Below are 15718 nucleotides of genomic sequence, written 5' to 3' on the forward strand. Positions count from 1 at the left end.
CTCCACAAGTGGCTGGAGGGGCCCCTGGTTCCTCAAATGACCCCACGGTTCCCCATGTCATGCACAGTAAGAGAGGAGATTGGATCCTGGCTGCTCCCTGGCCCAAATGCGGCCCTACGGCCAATGGCCCTGGCTCCCTAGTCCTTGCTCCATGTACCCGTGTCCCCAGGAGGCCCGCCTCCAGCCCATTAGACAGGTCACTCTGCTGTGTGGGGTTGGGGTCCTTGCCTACCTGTCCTTGGGCTCTACTCCCAGGGACCTGGACCCACCTACTCCAACCCAGTAAATGTTCACTGAACCAAAGAAACGGATATGATTTCTAGTTTTTACTGTGTGTGTGTGTGTATGTTTTTTAAACAGATTTTTCTCCATTATCTTATAATTTGTATTCCACTGAAACTGCAGTCGTGGCTGTGCTGAGATAATCTATTTATCACTGAATGTTTGTTTCCTTTATTTTGCACAGGCTGTGGCTTTGCTTAAAGGATGTAACAAAAATTTTTTAAAAATCTATGATACACTGTATATATATTTTATATATAAATAATATAAAATTATAATATAGTAAAATGAAATTTACTATGTATTTATCATATAATTATTTTATATAAACATTACTGTATGTAATATAATAATTTTACCATAGGTAACAAAATTATAAGTGCAATTTTCCAAAACAAATATCGAAACGCATTTAAGGACTGAAATTGACAAGTCAAAAAATTCTCTCTCGAAACTGGTTTGGAAACCCTTTCGGTCAGACACAGCTGGTGTAGACACTGAGGGTTCGCAGTGTAACCAGGTCCTGAGGTGTGTGTGGATGCCTGAGCTGAGTGCTGGAGGGTGGGGGTCATAGGGCTCGGAGGGCAGGGAGCCCCGAGGGTGACAGGATGACTGGGGGCCTGGCTAGGGCCGGGGGCACAGACCTGAGCGGAGTTGGGGGGCCGGGTATTGACTCTCCAGAGTAGCTTGCTGCCTGGAATGACCTGCACCGTCTCCTGAGACTCGGGCACACTGTCCGCTACATCGCAATCAGCCTTCTCAGGGCCGTCGTCCTGAAAGACACAGCACCCACTGCCCCCGGAGCCCTGGCAGACCCTCCCAAGCCCCCGAGAGGGCAGCAGGCACCACGCTCCTGGTAGGGGGGCCCATGTGGCCTCCTGAGTGTGATTGGATGGGGCGACACCTCCTCAGGTAGCCAAGGGCGCCCCCAAGTGGTCCTCTACCCCAACGCTGCCCTTCTGCACGTGTGGTGACTTCAGGGTGTCTCAGCGTCTCTAGACTAAGCTCTCACTTGGGGTCACATCTCAATAGAAAAGTACAACTGCTACTTCCTTTTCAAAAGCAGTGGGACCTGGAGAAGAAGAGTGGCTTTTAGTTAGCTGTGAGGGAGATACTTAATTACAACGAGCACAGCCTGGCAGTCTTCCCCGCCTGCGGGTTACGCGGTGTGGTGCCAGAAGCTAAGTGAAGACACAGGGCAGCGGTCTGCACCCCCACGAAATGCTCCCTCCTTGGGACGTCACCCCGAGGGGCAACACAGCCAAGCAAACGCACTAAACATGTCAGCAAACAGATTTAACATCTGCTCTATGGTCTTCAAATGGAACTTTACTTTTTTTTTTTTTTAGTTTAAAGGAGTATTTTTAGAAAAGATGTCTAATAGAACCTGTGAAATATTACAACATAAAAACCAACAGGGACGTCCCAGGCAGTCCAGTGGCTAAGACTCTGAGCCTCCCCTACAGGGGGCACAGGTGTGACCCCTGGTCAGGGAACTGAGTTCCCAGACGCCACATGCCTAGTGGCTTGGCCCAAAACAAAACAAGAAACAATAACAATCTCAGCAGAAGTTGAATATTCTGTTAAACAGATACTGAACACCTCAGGTTTGGTACATTCTAATTTATCATCTAGAAAAACACGACACCTCTCTTGAACTATTGCCTCTAGTCTTAGGCTCAAGAAGAACTAGTCTTAAGACAATCAGTATTGGATTTTATCACCTGGAACTCAGAACTAGAAATGCAGAAAGGACATCCACTTGCTTATCTACTGGGTCTCAGCTAACAAGGTGCGGGGACAGGAGAGGTATCAAGAAATATCCAGAAGGAAATGGAGGCACCCTCTGATTCTGCCAGGTAGAGGGGTGGGTAGAGGCACCCCAGCACCTGGCCATCCAGAATCAGGTGGACAGGCACCTTCGCTCGGAGAGACAGGTTCTGTAACCCACCCCTCTAGCTGGACCACCAAGGCACCGCCTGGCCAGGCCCCGCACCCTCGCTGGGGACCCCCCACGGCAGCCCCGTACCGGCTTCGTCTTCCGCAGGGAGTCCCCTCTTCTTTCCTGCTTCCTGAAGGACTCGTATGTGACAGGGTCTATGCCCCACAAGCACTCCGTCCACTTGCCATAGATCACAAAGAGCTTCTTTTTGCTGGAGGGAAAGGGAATTTTTAAAAGCAAGTAACAGTGATCATCAACCGTTCATCCAGAAATGCAGCCCCCTAACCTGACCCAGAATCAATCTTCATCATCAGTCTTGTAAACCCTAGGGTACTGCTGGTGCAAACATGCAGACGGAAAGCTCCATTTCAGTATCGCCACTCACAGCTTTCAGACTAACTCTTCACACTCCTTTGCCAAAGCAGGAAAGAGAAAACAAGGGCACAAGAACCTGAAGGGCTGCGGGAGGCAGATGGGGTAAGAACAAGTGTGTAACATAACACCCTGTGAGCCTGATTGTCGTTTTTTAAATATACTACATCTTTTAAGTACCATGTGTCCTGCAGCCCCTTCTCTATGTCCTATAAACAACCCTCCCCACATCCAGCTGCCACTGCCTCTTCAGCTCCATAACCTGGAGTCAGACCCCCATCACTGTCCGCCCACAGCCTCCAGAAAGGGCGCTCTGCCTGATTCCCAAGGAACAATGCATGCTGTGCCTTGTTCTCCTTTCCTGCATCTTCCTGGGTGAGCAGGGAGTTGACCATGTGCTCCTGGAAGGCTGTGCTGGCAGCCGAGGGCCATGCTGGGAGGGCACCTGTGCTTCAGAGGCTGGGCCTGGAGGGTGGCAAGCGGGGACACATGGCCAAGTCCTCTCTGTCCAATTTGGGATGGAAAACCAGAAACTCGGAGCTGGGCTGGTGCAGGGGGGTGTCCACTGCTGCAGCCCACGTCTGTGGGCCAGCTGACCACGGTCTCCCTCTGGGCTGACTCTGCAGGGCTGGCCAATGCCAGTCTCCCTAACAGGACTGCTGTCCTGTGAAGCCATACACCAAGTCCCAAAAGATTTCAAGGGGCGAAGTGGTCAGAGTCTTAAGTCTAAGGGATTTGAACAGGTGAACATCTGACACCCAACAGAGTGGGACAGAGCAAAAGTACCCGCTGCTTTACACTAGGAACTATTTTTACCTGAAAATGTACATATTTTAGGAGCTAAAAGGAATCTTATGGCTGTTATGTGGTCCAAGTTACTTGATGGAAAAAAAAAGAGAGAGAAACTGAGACCCAACACATAGTGTAACTAACCCAAAGTGGGGAAGAATCCCCCAAACTTGTTAAAATACTACTGATCATTTCTCTGCTCACAGAAACTTGAACAAGTCCCAGATTTCCCAACAGGAGCGAAAAAAATCATGTGGAAAAGGATGCCCATAAACGCGTGTTTGGGTTTTGCCTGATAACCATACTGAGCCCAGGAGAGAGAGTGAAACATGAGGTCAGATTCTAAAACCACGACTTCTGCAGAAGACGCAAGCACCAACTAGGCACCTGTGACCCGATCTGCGCGGGGATCTACCTTTTGTCTTGAATGTACCCCTCCACTTTGTGAAGTTCTTTCCCAAACAGTCCACACGGTTTAAAGTGAAGCACACACTTATCTCCAGTCCTGCAGGGAAGACAAACACAGGCTTCTGCTGTGGATGGGAAATGTCAAGAAAAGGCAAATTGAGGGGGTAGGGAAAGAGAGAAGGAGAGAGAGATGGAGGGGGAGATACAGAGGGAAAGACCGAGAGTGAGGGGAAGATGGGGAGATAGCAGGGGAGAGAGGGGAGCAAGCAAGAGCTCGTACAAGGGCTCCCCAGGGCGGGGCAGCATCAGGACTGCATGGACGGCCCAGGGACCTTTCCAGGGGACAGAAAGCTTCAAGTACTGCCTGGTGCTGATGGTTACACAATTCGGTAGATTTACTAAAAGTCATTTACATGTCTACTTTAAATGGGTGGATTTTATGACATGTAAATTATATCTTAACAAAGCTGTTAAGAAACAAAGCAAACCAGCCATGAACTTCGAGGAATAAGGCCTGGCAGACTGGACAGTGGTCACTGTTTTCACCAGAAGATCACACCATTCTTGAGTGTAGTTTAAAACTTCCAACTAAATCAACCACTGTGACTAAAAACACAGAAATAACAACACGGAGCACTAACGACGACTTTGACCAGTGCCGGCCAGAATCAGATCCAACCGCAGCACGTGTGTTGTCTCGCGGCCAGTATGGCCCATCTGGAAGCTGAGCTCGCTGGGGACCAGGGAGGGCCTTGGGGGCTGAGGGTGGCATGAATACACAGCTGAACGCCAGCGGCCAGTGCTCTGGGCGCCCCATCGCCACCCTGACTCGCAGCATCTCAGCATTGGGCCCGTTACCTGTGGTTTAAAATCTCCACTGTCCCATACTGCTCTATCCAGAGCTTGCCGATAATCACGTTGTGGACACAGCACGTAGGGTTGGTCCAGGTGTATGCTTCCTTATGTCTGAAATACGCCAGAGAACAGAGACACCGCGTGACCCTAGAAGCTAAGTCCCAGACAGAATCACACCATAATGGACTGAAAGCCGCAGAAGGGCATAGCACAGCTTTGAACTCCCGAGCAGTGGCTACGTCTTTAGCATTCGTTTGAAATGTCCTTTGTAGTATCAACAAAGCTTTCTATTTAAACGTGGAGACAAGTTAATCAGCAATAAAGGGCTGCAACAAAGGCAAGAGGTTTCCTGTGAAGTTGTCAACAGAACAGCCCTCTTACCATGCCCGCCCTGCCCTGTGGGAACCACGAGGTCCCTAGCGAGCCTGGGCCCTGGGCCTCTGGGGCCAACATGAGGCGGGGTGGGTCCTGGGGTGCAAATGCCTTTCCCATCAGTCACCTGCTCCCCAGGTGGGCTTCCTCAAGGAGAAAAGAAACCTCACAAACGGGCGGGGAGCAGAGGGCCAGACCCATGTCTCAAGGGAGGCTGTGTCGGAGCCACAGTTGAGGGCAAAAAAAGGCCCAGGGCACAAGCATTTCACGAGGAACACTGGAAACTTCTTGAATGTCCTGGGAACCAAAAGCGTTCATTGACAGGGCTTGCAACTCTGCAGGTTGCAACTCTCCCCACCCTTAAAAGCCAAGAGCAGGTGACCAGGAGGGGCTGCCCCGGTCTGACCCAAGATGCAAGGGTCTGGGGTGGAGACTGGGGAGCCCACACGCCTCTGGCCAGGTGGGGCTCACAGGAAACACAAATGCCATACAAAGCTCCCACGGAGCTGCAGGCAGCGAGGCTCGTGCTTCAGGGAGGCAGCTGTGCCCCTTGGTCTGGACCGTCCACAACGGGTTTGCAGTGCCAGGCGGCTGCTAGAGACTCGGTTTCTGCCTGGAGGGTCTTTGATCAACGTCAGATTGGGCATGTCTGGATTTAAATCGATTTAAAGGTATGCATGCATCCTTGAAGACGGCCCCTCCATTCTCCTCCCCTCCTGGAGTTCAGACCCTAGACCACAGCTGGTCTGTGTGACCACAGCATGTGCACATAGGCTGTGGTCATTTCTGAGGTCAGGTGATGAAGGACACGTCTATCCTTGGGCACCCATCCTTGGTCCCTAGCTCTGGGGGGTGCCCGTGTCCGGCCGCACAGCTGTGCAGAGCAGGGGGGTGGCAAGCAACCCTGGCCTCTGCCAGCGGCCAGGGAAGAGAGTGCGGGAGCAGAGGCTCTGCCTGGTTGTCTTCAGGGGTTCATCCAGCCTGCACCCCAGCTGCACCAGCACAGAACCCCAACAGAGCCCCCACATCACCCCCAACACCAGGCGAGGACAGGATTGTTTCAGGCTCTGAGCTGGGCTGTCACACAGCAGGGGACGACGACCACAACCAGGGACTGAACTGCAGAGACCAGGGAGAAAAAACAGGACCCAACCCAATCCTGTAAGGAGCACACCCCCTGCCCCAGGAACCACCACCCCAACGAGGCCTCCAGGCTCCCTGGAGGAGGGTCCTGCGCTGCAAGGCTGCCCGCCTGGCTGCCCACCACGGCCCCTGCACCGCATAGCTCCCCACTCACTTGAGCAGCTCCAGTGTGATGGTGCCGCGGGGCTCTGCTTCCACGCTCTTCCCCCAGAACTTGAGCTTCGGATAGATGGAGCCATGAAACAGGAAGTCCTGGTGGAGGCCCTCCGAGTAGAACGCACTGATTGGGGGGTGGTGGCTCACCTGCTCGGATATGAATCTAAACCCTAAGTCTTCCCTGGAAGCAAAAATGAGGAAAAGAAAGGAAGGGGCAGGAGAGACAACCAGAGGACCTTGTGAGTGACAGCAAAGCCCATAAAGTCGGCCCAGCACCCGCCTCCCCAGGGAAGCCCACAACTCAGCACCTGCATGTGGGATGGAGGACCCACAGAGCCCCTGACCCCCATGTTTGGGAGGGGTGCTGGGATAAGGGGACCACACATGCTGTCTCATATGGCAGAAACAACCAGCGCGGCTCTCCAATGTCACACGTGGCCTAATACTGACCACAAAAACACGCACATGCACACACATGCACACGCACACACACACGCGCGCGCGCGCACACACTGTGTCCCGGGGCCATCACCAACACACAAAACAAGCAGCCCTGCGGAGAGGCCCCCTGCCCTGACCCCCTGCCCACCCCGGTGCTCTTAGGGCCAGCGACTCAGAGGCCCGACAGCAAACTGTCACCTGACTTCTCCAGGGATGCCCACTGCCCAGTAAACCCAGAGGAGGGCTGTCCAGCCTCCTTTCAAGGCTCCCAGGATGTTTGTGATGAAATGTCTTATGTCCCAAGATATTCCTGGCCAAGAAGTAGGATTTTTAGTACACTCTCTTTTTCAATAAAAATGTCAGTTTTTAATTGTTCCAGAACTCTGAATACACCTACAGCTATAGTCATTAAAAATTATAAAAGCTCAACCACATAATTACTAACTTAACTGGAATCAGAATTTCCAATCATTACAGAGGAAGGAAAGTTGAAAAATTAGATTTTAAAAGGTTGCCTACCAAGGTATGTAATTTACAAAATGAATACTTGTCTAAGAACAGAAAGTGTTATTTTTAGTTATCCATGAGCAAGCTCTAGGGACAAAACGATACTGGTGAGTGGCCAGTTTAGTTACATTGCCCAAACAGGAAGATAGCTGTCTAACACGCGTGGCACACGGCAGACACCGGAAGTGTGATTGGGAAGTTGCGGCCTGACACAAGTGTAGAGAGTGTGTCAGTGTTCCCTACCAGTCCATGAGGCTGGTTCAGCTGAACTATGCTCTGAAAGAGACCGACGCTGGGCTATCGCTACATTCAGCGCCTTGGAGGGCTTGCATGCTTTTAACCCCCTGCTTGCTTTCTGTTGTCTGGATTCTTAATGTACTGTGCTTTGATTTCTCTTTTCTGATATTTCAATGATGCTCTTAATACGCACAAATGCTGAAAACTATCTAACAGCTACATAAGGGCAGAATCTCGAATACTGGACTAGAGTATGCTGACCAGAGGGAGGAAGCTCTTGCTCAAGAGGAATATCTAAGAAACATCTCCACGAATTCCAGATACAAGTGTCCCCCTGAGACTGACCCTCAGGCCAGCCTTCCCCTGCCTGGGCTTCAGCTTCCCTGTCTCTCAAAGGAGAAAGCTGTGCCTACGGTCCCTCTTGCTGTGACCTGCCACAGCCCCAGACCACCTGCTGTACTCCTGTCATTTACAAGGCTCCTGGCAGCACACAGCATGCTTTCTCCTAACTTATCTGGCTTTCTTGAAGAAAATGACATGTGGAGAAGGGGTCCTCCAGCACCCAGTGCCAGCCAGCCTCTAAAGCACACTAAAACCCAGGAGGACCCCACACAGACCCTGTGCACAGAGGGGCCGCTGCTGAGCCATCCAGGACGAGCCAGAGAAGGTGGAATCTGAAACTGGCATGAATGCTGCCTCCCCACCTGGGAAGAGATGCACGTGCAGGCTGCCTGCATCACCAAGATGACAACTCCTCCCCGGACGGGCTGAAAGCAGGGCTGACACGCACACCTCCGCAAACAGTGTAAACTCTGACACATCTGAAGGGCCTATTCTCAGCCGCCTAGCATCCCCACAGCCCAGCATCATCTACTCACCACAGCAAAGACTCAACCATTAACAACACATATGCACAGAAGGACCCAAGAACTACAGCCAGAAGTTTGTGGTTCTTTGAATCCAAGATTAGTCACACAGTACACCACTGTTTTATAAAGATGCTGCAAATTACAGTAGGCCACGCAGACATGCCCACACACACAAGCACCCAGCAGCACTACACCCCGCCATCCCCTCTCTGCTCCTGAACCTAACCTACACGTTTAGGTTAGGTCCTGAGCCTAAACCACACATTCTGGCCATCCCCTCTCCATTCCTGAACCTAACGCAGTCTTCGGTTTTCAATTCGGTTTCTCACCAGGGTTCTGTTATGCCATTAACACAACACCTCTCTAAAGTGAACCATTTTTCCACCCACAGGAAGCCCCTCAACTCAGCCGCCTGGAGACATCCATGCTGCACAAGGACCCTCCTCATCCGTCACCAGAGTCCTGTGCCCAAGACACCACGAGGGCCCCATCTGCTTACCTGATGAGCTCATACGTCTCCCCCAGGAGCGGGTTGAAGGGCTTGCCGGTCCTCTCCCACTGGGAAGCCACAGCTGAAACCGCGAAGGCCGCCACAGACTGGAAGCAACCACAGGCCAGTGAGGGGGTGGCGACCATGAGGACGTGCGAGCCAAGGGCTGGGTGGCGCCCAGACACGCGCTTGGGGTGACTTCTCAGTCTCCCGCTGGTAACGCGTGTGAAACCACAGAACTTCCGGGGAAATGCTGTTTATCACCCACCACTTCCTCAAAGCCACAGAAAGCAGGAACTCTGCCATCTCCCACCCCAGTTGGGGCCTGCCCTGCAGGCCGTCTATCACACATGTGCACACACTCGCATGGGACGGTGGTGCTGAAAGGACCCAAGAGGGGCCAACTGCCAGCCCCACATCCCCCTGCAGCCCCACAGGCCCAACCGACAGGAGGCCAAGACCACACCCGTGGAGAATGTGCCTGTGGCAAATGCCTAGGCCGTTGGGCAGGACAGCTCCCCAAAGTCAGTGTGAGCTGCTCTGGCCCCGCTCCCAGACATCCCACTGCTGAGGGCCAAGGTCCCTGCCCCCACGTGGCCAGTCACATTAAGTCACGTTTTTAACTGCTATGGTCTGCGTGCAACCAAGCACAGTGCCAGGTGCCCCCCGAAGTGAGCTTGCCACCCACCTGCATCCTTTCTAGGGACTGGGGCTGGCGGGAGGCTCTGTGAATTAGGTACACATGTTCCATGTACTCTGTGATCCGCTGCAGGAAACTCAGGGGCTCATTGAAGGCTATGGGCATCGTGATCTTGGACAGCTCCTAGGAGGGGCCGGAGAGGACCCTCTCCATTAGCAGCAGGCTCTCCCCACACCCGCCCCTCCTCCGAGCACCGCTTCTTGGAGTCACAGCCACCTGTGCCAGACAAGATGGTGGAGGCCCCGTGGGAAGTCTGGCTCTCTGAACTCACCAAGCCGATGCACTTCTTCAATATGCTCCACACGCTGAAGTCGCTTCTGGTAAACATTGGGGCAGGCAGAGATGTCCTGCAGAGGAGCAACCAGAGCAACACGTATGTTTCAACAATGTGAGTCACAATGGATGGCTCTGCTCAGTGGCCCTTGTCTTTCACCTTTTCTAAGCATTAGTGTTTCTCTATGTTGGCTCGCCAGTGGAGGAAAAAAGGACCAGACTGCTGCAGAAGTCCCAGAGAAAGCTTTCTGTACCAAATATTGGAGGGCCTCCTGGGAAATGATCACGGCCACATGGACGACCTTCCCCCATGGAGCTGGGGAGTCAGGTCGCCGCACCCCCACCCCAGGGCAGCCGGGCGCCAGCAGCCAGGAGCAGCTGCAGGACCATGGACAGAGGTCAGACAAGAAGGAGTCCCACTCAGAAAACATCTCAGAAACCGGCTCTTAAACCCCTCTGAAGCCTGTGCTTGTCTTTCCTGAGGTCCTGTGTGGCCATGACATGACAGGCCCCAGCTGTGAGGGGCCACGAGGGGGAGGGCAAAGCCCAAGGATGGCCCTGCATACAGGCAGGAGCTGACGAGATGGAGGAGAAGAAGGCCCAGGCTCAGGGCACAGAGCAGACAGAGCCCTAACGAGGGAAAAGCCGGGGCACCAAGGACCCCACAAGGCTGGGACCTCTGACCGTGGGCGGGGCTGCCCCCAGAGAGAGGCACAGGTGCCGGGGTCATCCTTAGAGGAGACCCTTACGGTTCATGGTCCAAACTAACACACTGGAGAGAGAAGAGCTGCTGCACCCTCACTCAGGGCCGTGTCCACCGCCTGGGAGCTTAAGAAGGGGGAGGTACAGGATCGGACCTGTCCAGAAACGGTGAAATCTGGGCAAGAAACAGGCACAGGAGGTGCCCACAGGAGGCCCAGTGTAGGAGGAACAGGCCGGAACACAGGAGCTGGCAAAGCTGAAGGCATCCAAGACACATCTCCAGAGGCCAGCAAGTCAGGCTGGGGGATGGATATGGGAGGAAGGGGCGGGGGTGCGGCACTAGGGCCAGCTTGAGCCAGATTCCGGGGTATAGGGGATGAGGGGGCTGACGGCTGAGCCCAGGCCATGAGAGCAGGCAGGAGGTGCTCTGGCAGCTCAGGGTCCCGCTGGGTCCAGTGCAGGGCAGAGGCTGGGGTGAAGGTGGGCTCCCTGGGTGGACAGAGGCCACTGCCATCATCCCAGGGGCTCCACCTGCTTCCTGTCTGTCCCAGCTGAGTCCTCCCTTCTGTTGGTGAACTTGGGTCAGTGTCACTGAAGTCTGCTCACATGAGAACCCAGTGGTGGTGGAGAGAGAACGGAATGTGGTCTTGCTACACCAAACAACCCTCAGAAACTCTCGGGATCAGAGGTCAGTGTGTGGAAAGAGAACGCAGGCAGATCTGCATGAAGCCAGCAGGATGGTCTGGTAACAGTGAGGGCAGGCTGTGAGCAAACACCAGGGCCCCCTGGAGCTCAGTCCCACAACCCGGAGCAGGCACAGCCGCCCCGTCAGCTTAAGGACTGGAGTCAAGTTGAGGAAGCACCGTCACTGATCTGTAGGGGCCACCCAGAGGCTAGCTGAACAGGCCCTCGATCTGCCCAGTGACACTGGACAGGACGTTCTCAGCTCACAACCTGCACCCGCAGCGTATCTGGGGCGAATGAGTACAGGTGTGCTGGGAGACACTAAGATTGACCCACAGGACAACCTACCTGTGCTTCTGAATCCCATTCTCCTGAGGAGGCCCGTCCCCAACTTTTCCAATCCCATTACTTTTGCTGGTGTCCACATGAATCACGCCAGTGAGTCTCTGATTCGCCTCTGAAAATTCCCCGGAAGAGTTATCAGAGTCAAAGCCTGCATGAGACAAGCAGAGGGTGAGGTGGCAGGACTTCACCTCTGAGGATTCTCACTGAAAGCAGAAAACCTGAAGCTCTAAAGTGTTTCTAATGGACACAGTCAGAGTTATTAACTCCGCTCGCCAAGAGCTGCAGACGGAGGTGGAAAAAGAGGACTGCTCCCAGGGGCTCCCCAAGGAGGACCCCACCCTGCCACCCACATTGCACGCTCCATGGTCCTTTCCATGTGGGGTGGCCCCAGGGGACAAGGACAGTTTTCCCCTGTGGTCATCAATGACTCATGTCCTCCGGGGTGGTCACACCTAACTCAGGCCACAACATCCTCCTCCTCTGTCCATATTTGAGGTCAAACTCTGCATCATGTTCTGAAACATATCTGCTGCAGTATTTCTAAGACCAAGCACCACGCCACCGCATTGGCAGAACCTAGCCAACCTACCAACAATAACCCAAACTGTGGATGATGGATGTGAACCCAGAGACTACACGGTACACAGAAAACAGGGAAAATGACCCATGAGGACTAATGCGAAACACAGGCAGCCGTCTCCTGGCCCGTCCAGTCCCTGAGGAAGAAGGTCACAACCCTGGGCAGACCTCTGGGTCTTCTCCACTGGGAAGGCTTTTCCGAAGTGACCAGTGACCAGGGACAAGGGAAGTGTGTTTCCTTTTGCTCCAGGGCAAGCCTGGAGGGAGCTGTGGCTGCCAGGTGAATCATTCCAGCTGGAGCAGAGGCTCCTGACCGCTGACCCCCAGCAATGAGCCCACGAGGAACATAGGGTGGGCTCCCGTAACAGCCCCTCATTTCTGAGTGGAAAGTGGGGCCCAGCGTGAAAGACCTGGGTGGCTGCTGCTACACACAAAACATAAACCACCTTGCCACTGATAAGCTTCCTTGAGAAAATGCAAAAATTCCTTCTTTCTCATTCTTCTCTATTGACAGATCCACAAAATGTAGCAGCACTGAAACCGATGACACAATAAATTTGAAAGGATATAATTAAAAATAATCAATACCTTCTGAAATAGCCTGTCACCTCTAGTTTTTGCTAACAATCCCCAAAGTGACACCTGTTGATCCCCAGCATAAACGTGGGTCTAACATAGCCTGAAACAGTCCCAGCTTAGGGTTGCTGAGTGCACAGGTATCCCTGCATCCCTCAGGGCCGAGAATCTAGGCCACCGTTAAGTAGAAAGTTCGTTTAGATCACAGCCCTGGGGTGGGCCCCAGAAAACAAAGCAGCTTCTCCCTCACAAGTGCCTGAAGTCTCTGGTGAAGCCAATGCTCCATAACACCTTAATCATCTTAATACTTAATACACAACGTTTCTTGTTTTACACAAAGAGAAAATACAGATCAGCCAAGGAGCAAGCTGAAAGCATTTATAATCTGATCACTTAGAGATACCCATCTTCGACAGGTCAGTCTGATTTTTTACAGCCCTTCATCTGTACATATTCTCAAGTGCTTTATTTAAAAACCTTTCAAATTGAAAGGTACTGATTCTTAGAGGGAATACCTGCCCACTGAAGTCATCCATTCAGTAACTGCTGGGTTTAAATATGTTTTAATAGAGTCACAAAGTAAGACCGACTCTAAGACAGGGAAGTACCCACCGGGCATTTCATTGCATTAGGAGACTTCAGATTTTTCACCTTCCTGTTGCTTGTTCGGGAACCAAAGGACAGTTTGGTTCGGTGAAACCAAAGGTGTTTCACCGAGACACCTGCTTCCTCTGCCTCCATCTCAGGGACTTGTGGCTGGTCCCACCGTGCAGAGAGGTGGCGATGGAGTCATACACACGTGGCACCCCCACAGCTCAGGGCCTCTCCAGGGAAAGCCCTTCACGAGAGCCAGTTACACTGGTCCCAGTAGGAGGGCACCTCCAGGAGGCTCCTGGGTGAGAGGGCCTCACTGAGGTCGGGCTCTTTAGGTTTCAGACGTGGTCCCTATGCCAGGGCCAGGCAGACCGAGGGCGTGATTCCCCGACAACCAGCCGCTAGGTGGAATTCAGCTGCTAACAATCACTGATGAGCGGGTGGTTGATCAGACAGCACGCTTCCCAGGAAAACATGTCTACAGGGAACATAATAGCTATGAAATCTCAGATGACGACTCAGTGGTTCAGCCTTTGAGAATAGCGAGGGGAGCACAATGCCAGTTCCTCCTGGGGCTTCGGACGAGAATAAGTCAATCACCTGAGGCTGCTGGCCCTCAACTGCTCCAGCCCTTCCCTCGGGAGAAGTATGGCCAATGAACGCAGGCAGCATGGGGCAGGGCTCCACCAGGGCTCCAGGTGTCCCGACAGGGATAGCACAGGTGTCTGGGGACAGTGACCACCACCAGGCAAGAGCCTCCTGTTGTGCTGGGCACCATACTCTCTCAGCACCAACCACAGTAGGGCCCCCTGACAGCACTGGGGAGATGACCACTGAAGAAGCTGGCGGCAGTAACGTTTCAGAGCCGCCATTTCTACGTCCCCACACCCAAGAGCAGGCTCTGGACTGGAAGAGTCCCCTGAAGTCCGTCTCCACCAGTAAGAACCCTCAGCAAGAAAAGCAAAGTGATGCTCCCAGTGCTGACAAGTCGGTGGAGGGCAGGGGGACACCTTGAACTTGAGTTTGGGGCCCCCTCAGGAGGTGACAGGAGGAAGAGGGGCCGCTCTAAGCAAATGTGGCCTGACCAAGCCTGGCCTCTCCTGCCCCCCACCCCCTGCCACCCCCATCACTCACACACACACAGAACACCCCCCCCACCACATGCTCCACCCCACTAGCCTGGGTACCAGCGTTCACAATGGTGTTTGAAAAGCGAAACAGAACTGAACTTTTTTTTTTTAGAACTGAACTTTTAACACAGCAAGAGTTGCTGTGGAAGCAGATAATCTACTATTCCTTGGTAGACTTTAAGTCGTGCATAAGACAGGACAGTAAGGTTTTGCTCATTATAAACAATATAAGGATGCGGACCATCTCATTCAGGAGCCAAATAAAAATATTTACACCCGAGGGCAACTCTTTCAAAGACTGAAACACACAGTTGCCCTTTCATGTTATCTCCTGTGGTCTGAAGTGGATGTTTTCCTCCAAATCTGGGCCAGGACAAGTGCTTTTCCTGGGAACACGTCACCCTTCTCTCTGCGTGGCTCTCCCAGGCCATCCTCATGTCCCCAGGCTAAGTCTGAGGCCGGGGTCTGAGGGCTTCACGCTCATGACCTGGCCTCTGCGCTGGCACCCCCTCCGCTCACCTGTGACGGCATCGAAGAACTCCTCCTCTCCGTTCATCCTTCAGCAGCTGGGCGCCCGCCGCCTGACCTGGAGGGTCCTCTACTCAATCATTGTACTGAATCTACATTGACAGCGTAAGAAATCTCACACTGAGAACTTTTTAAGGTAAAAATCCAATAGGCACTGGAGACCTACAGGGGAAAAAATTTGTTTTAGTGTATTTAGCTTTCAGAAGTTGTATAGTTTAGAAACATTTAAAAATACCTATTCACTATCCTTGAGTTCATCTTGATTACATCTGAGCAAAGAAGTAAAAGGAATGGCCTCACACAAGAGGAAACAGTCACACCTCTGTCCTTCAGTGGGCACCACTATCTGAGGTTACTTTAAAAGCCACTGTCCACTGAGATGACTAATCTGGGGCCACGTGGACAGTTCAAAGGCCAATTAGTGAAAGTGAGGCGTCCACACATCAAGGCCCCAACACACCTTTGCCACTGCATATCTTCACCAGAAGCTGGAACAAGTGGTTATAAATAATGCAAAGTTCTGTTAAAACATTTATTCCACATCAACCTGAAACCAATTTTCAATTCTGGAGGATTAAGACTGCTGTTTAAGTTCGCTGTCCTCAGCATAAACTGTAATCAACTTAAATTTTCTCAAAATTATATTAGCTCAATATTTTAGAACTCATGCATATTAACTTCTCCCTTATGAAGCACAGTGTTTCATCAATGGCAAGAGACTGTCCCCACAGATTTGACGTTCTA

At 52.5% G+C, this 15718-nt stretch overlaps 1 protein-coding gene across 2 annotated transcripts in view; it reads right to left on the reverse strand.

The window, feature by feature from the left end:
* The window catches only part of OSBPL2 (oxysterol binding protein like 2), a 36416-nt gene that overhangs the window by 2483 nt on the left and 18215 nt on the right, over positions 1–15718 (reverse strand). For both annotated transcript variants that reach the window (XM_019972086.2, XM_070801335.1), the window contains exons 2-11: positions 14966–15136; positions 11571–11715; positions 9835–9910; positions 9552–9686; positions 8873–8970; positions 6318–6500; positions 4652–4759; positions 3801–3890; positions 2312–2435; positions 927–1055 (exon numbers count right to left, since the gene is read on the reverse strand). In XM_019972086.2, the coding sequence (XP_019827645.1) occupies positions 927–1055; positions 2312–2435; positions 3801–3890; positions 4652–4759; positions 6318–6500; positions 8873–8970; positions 9552–9686; positions 9835–9910; positions 11571–11715; positions 14966–15002 (1125 nt within the window). In that variant the 5' untranslated portion in view covers positions 15003–15136. The remainder of the gene's footprint in view (positions 1–926; positions 1056–2311; positions 2436–3800; positions 3891–4651; positions 4760–6317; positions 6501–8872; positions 8971–9551; positions 9687–9834; positions 9911–11570; positions 11716–14965; positions 15137–15718) is intronic.

Source organism: Bos indicus, chromosome 13, assembly GCF_029378745.1.
Source record: "Bos indicus isolate NIAB-ARS_2022 breed Sahiwal x Tharparkar chromosome 13, NIAB-ARS_B.indTharparkar_mat_pri_1.0, whole genome shotgun sequence".
In the NCBI taxonomy this organism is placed as follows: domain Eukaryota; kingdom Metazoa; phylum Chordata; class Mammalia; order Artiodactyla; family Bovidae; genus Bos; species Bos indicus.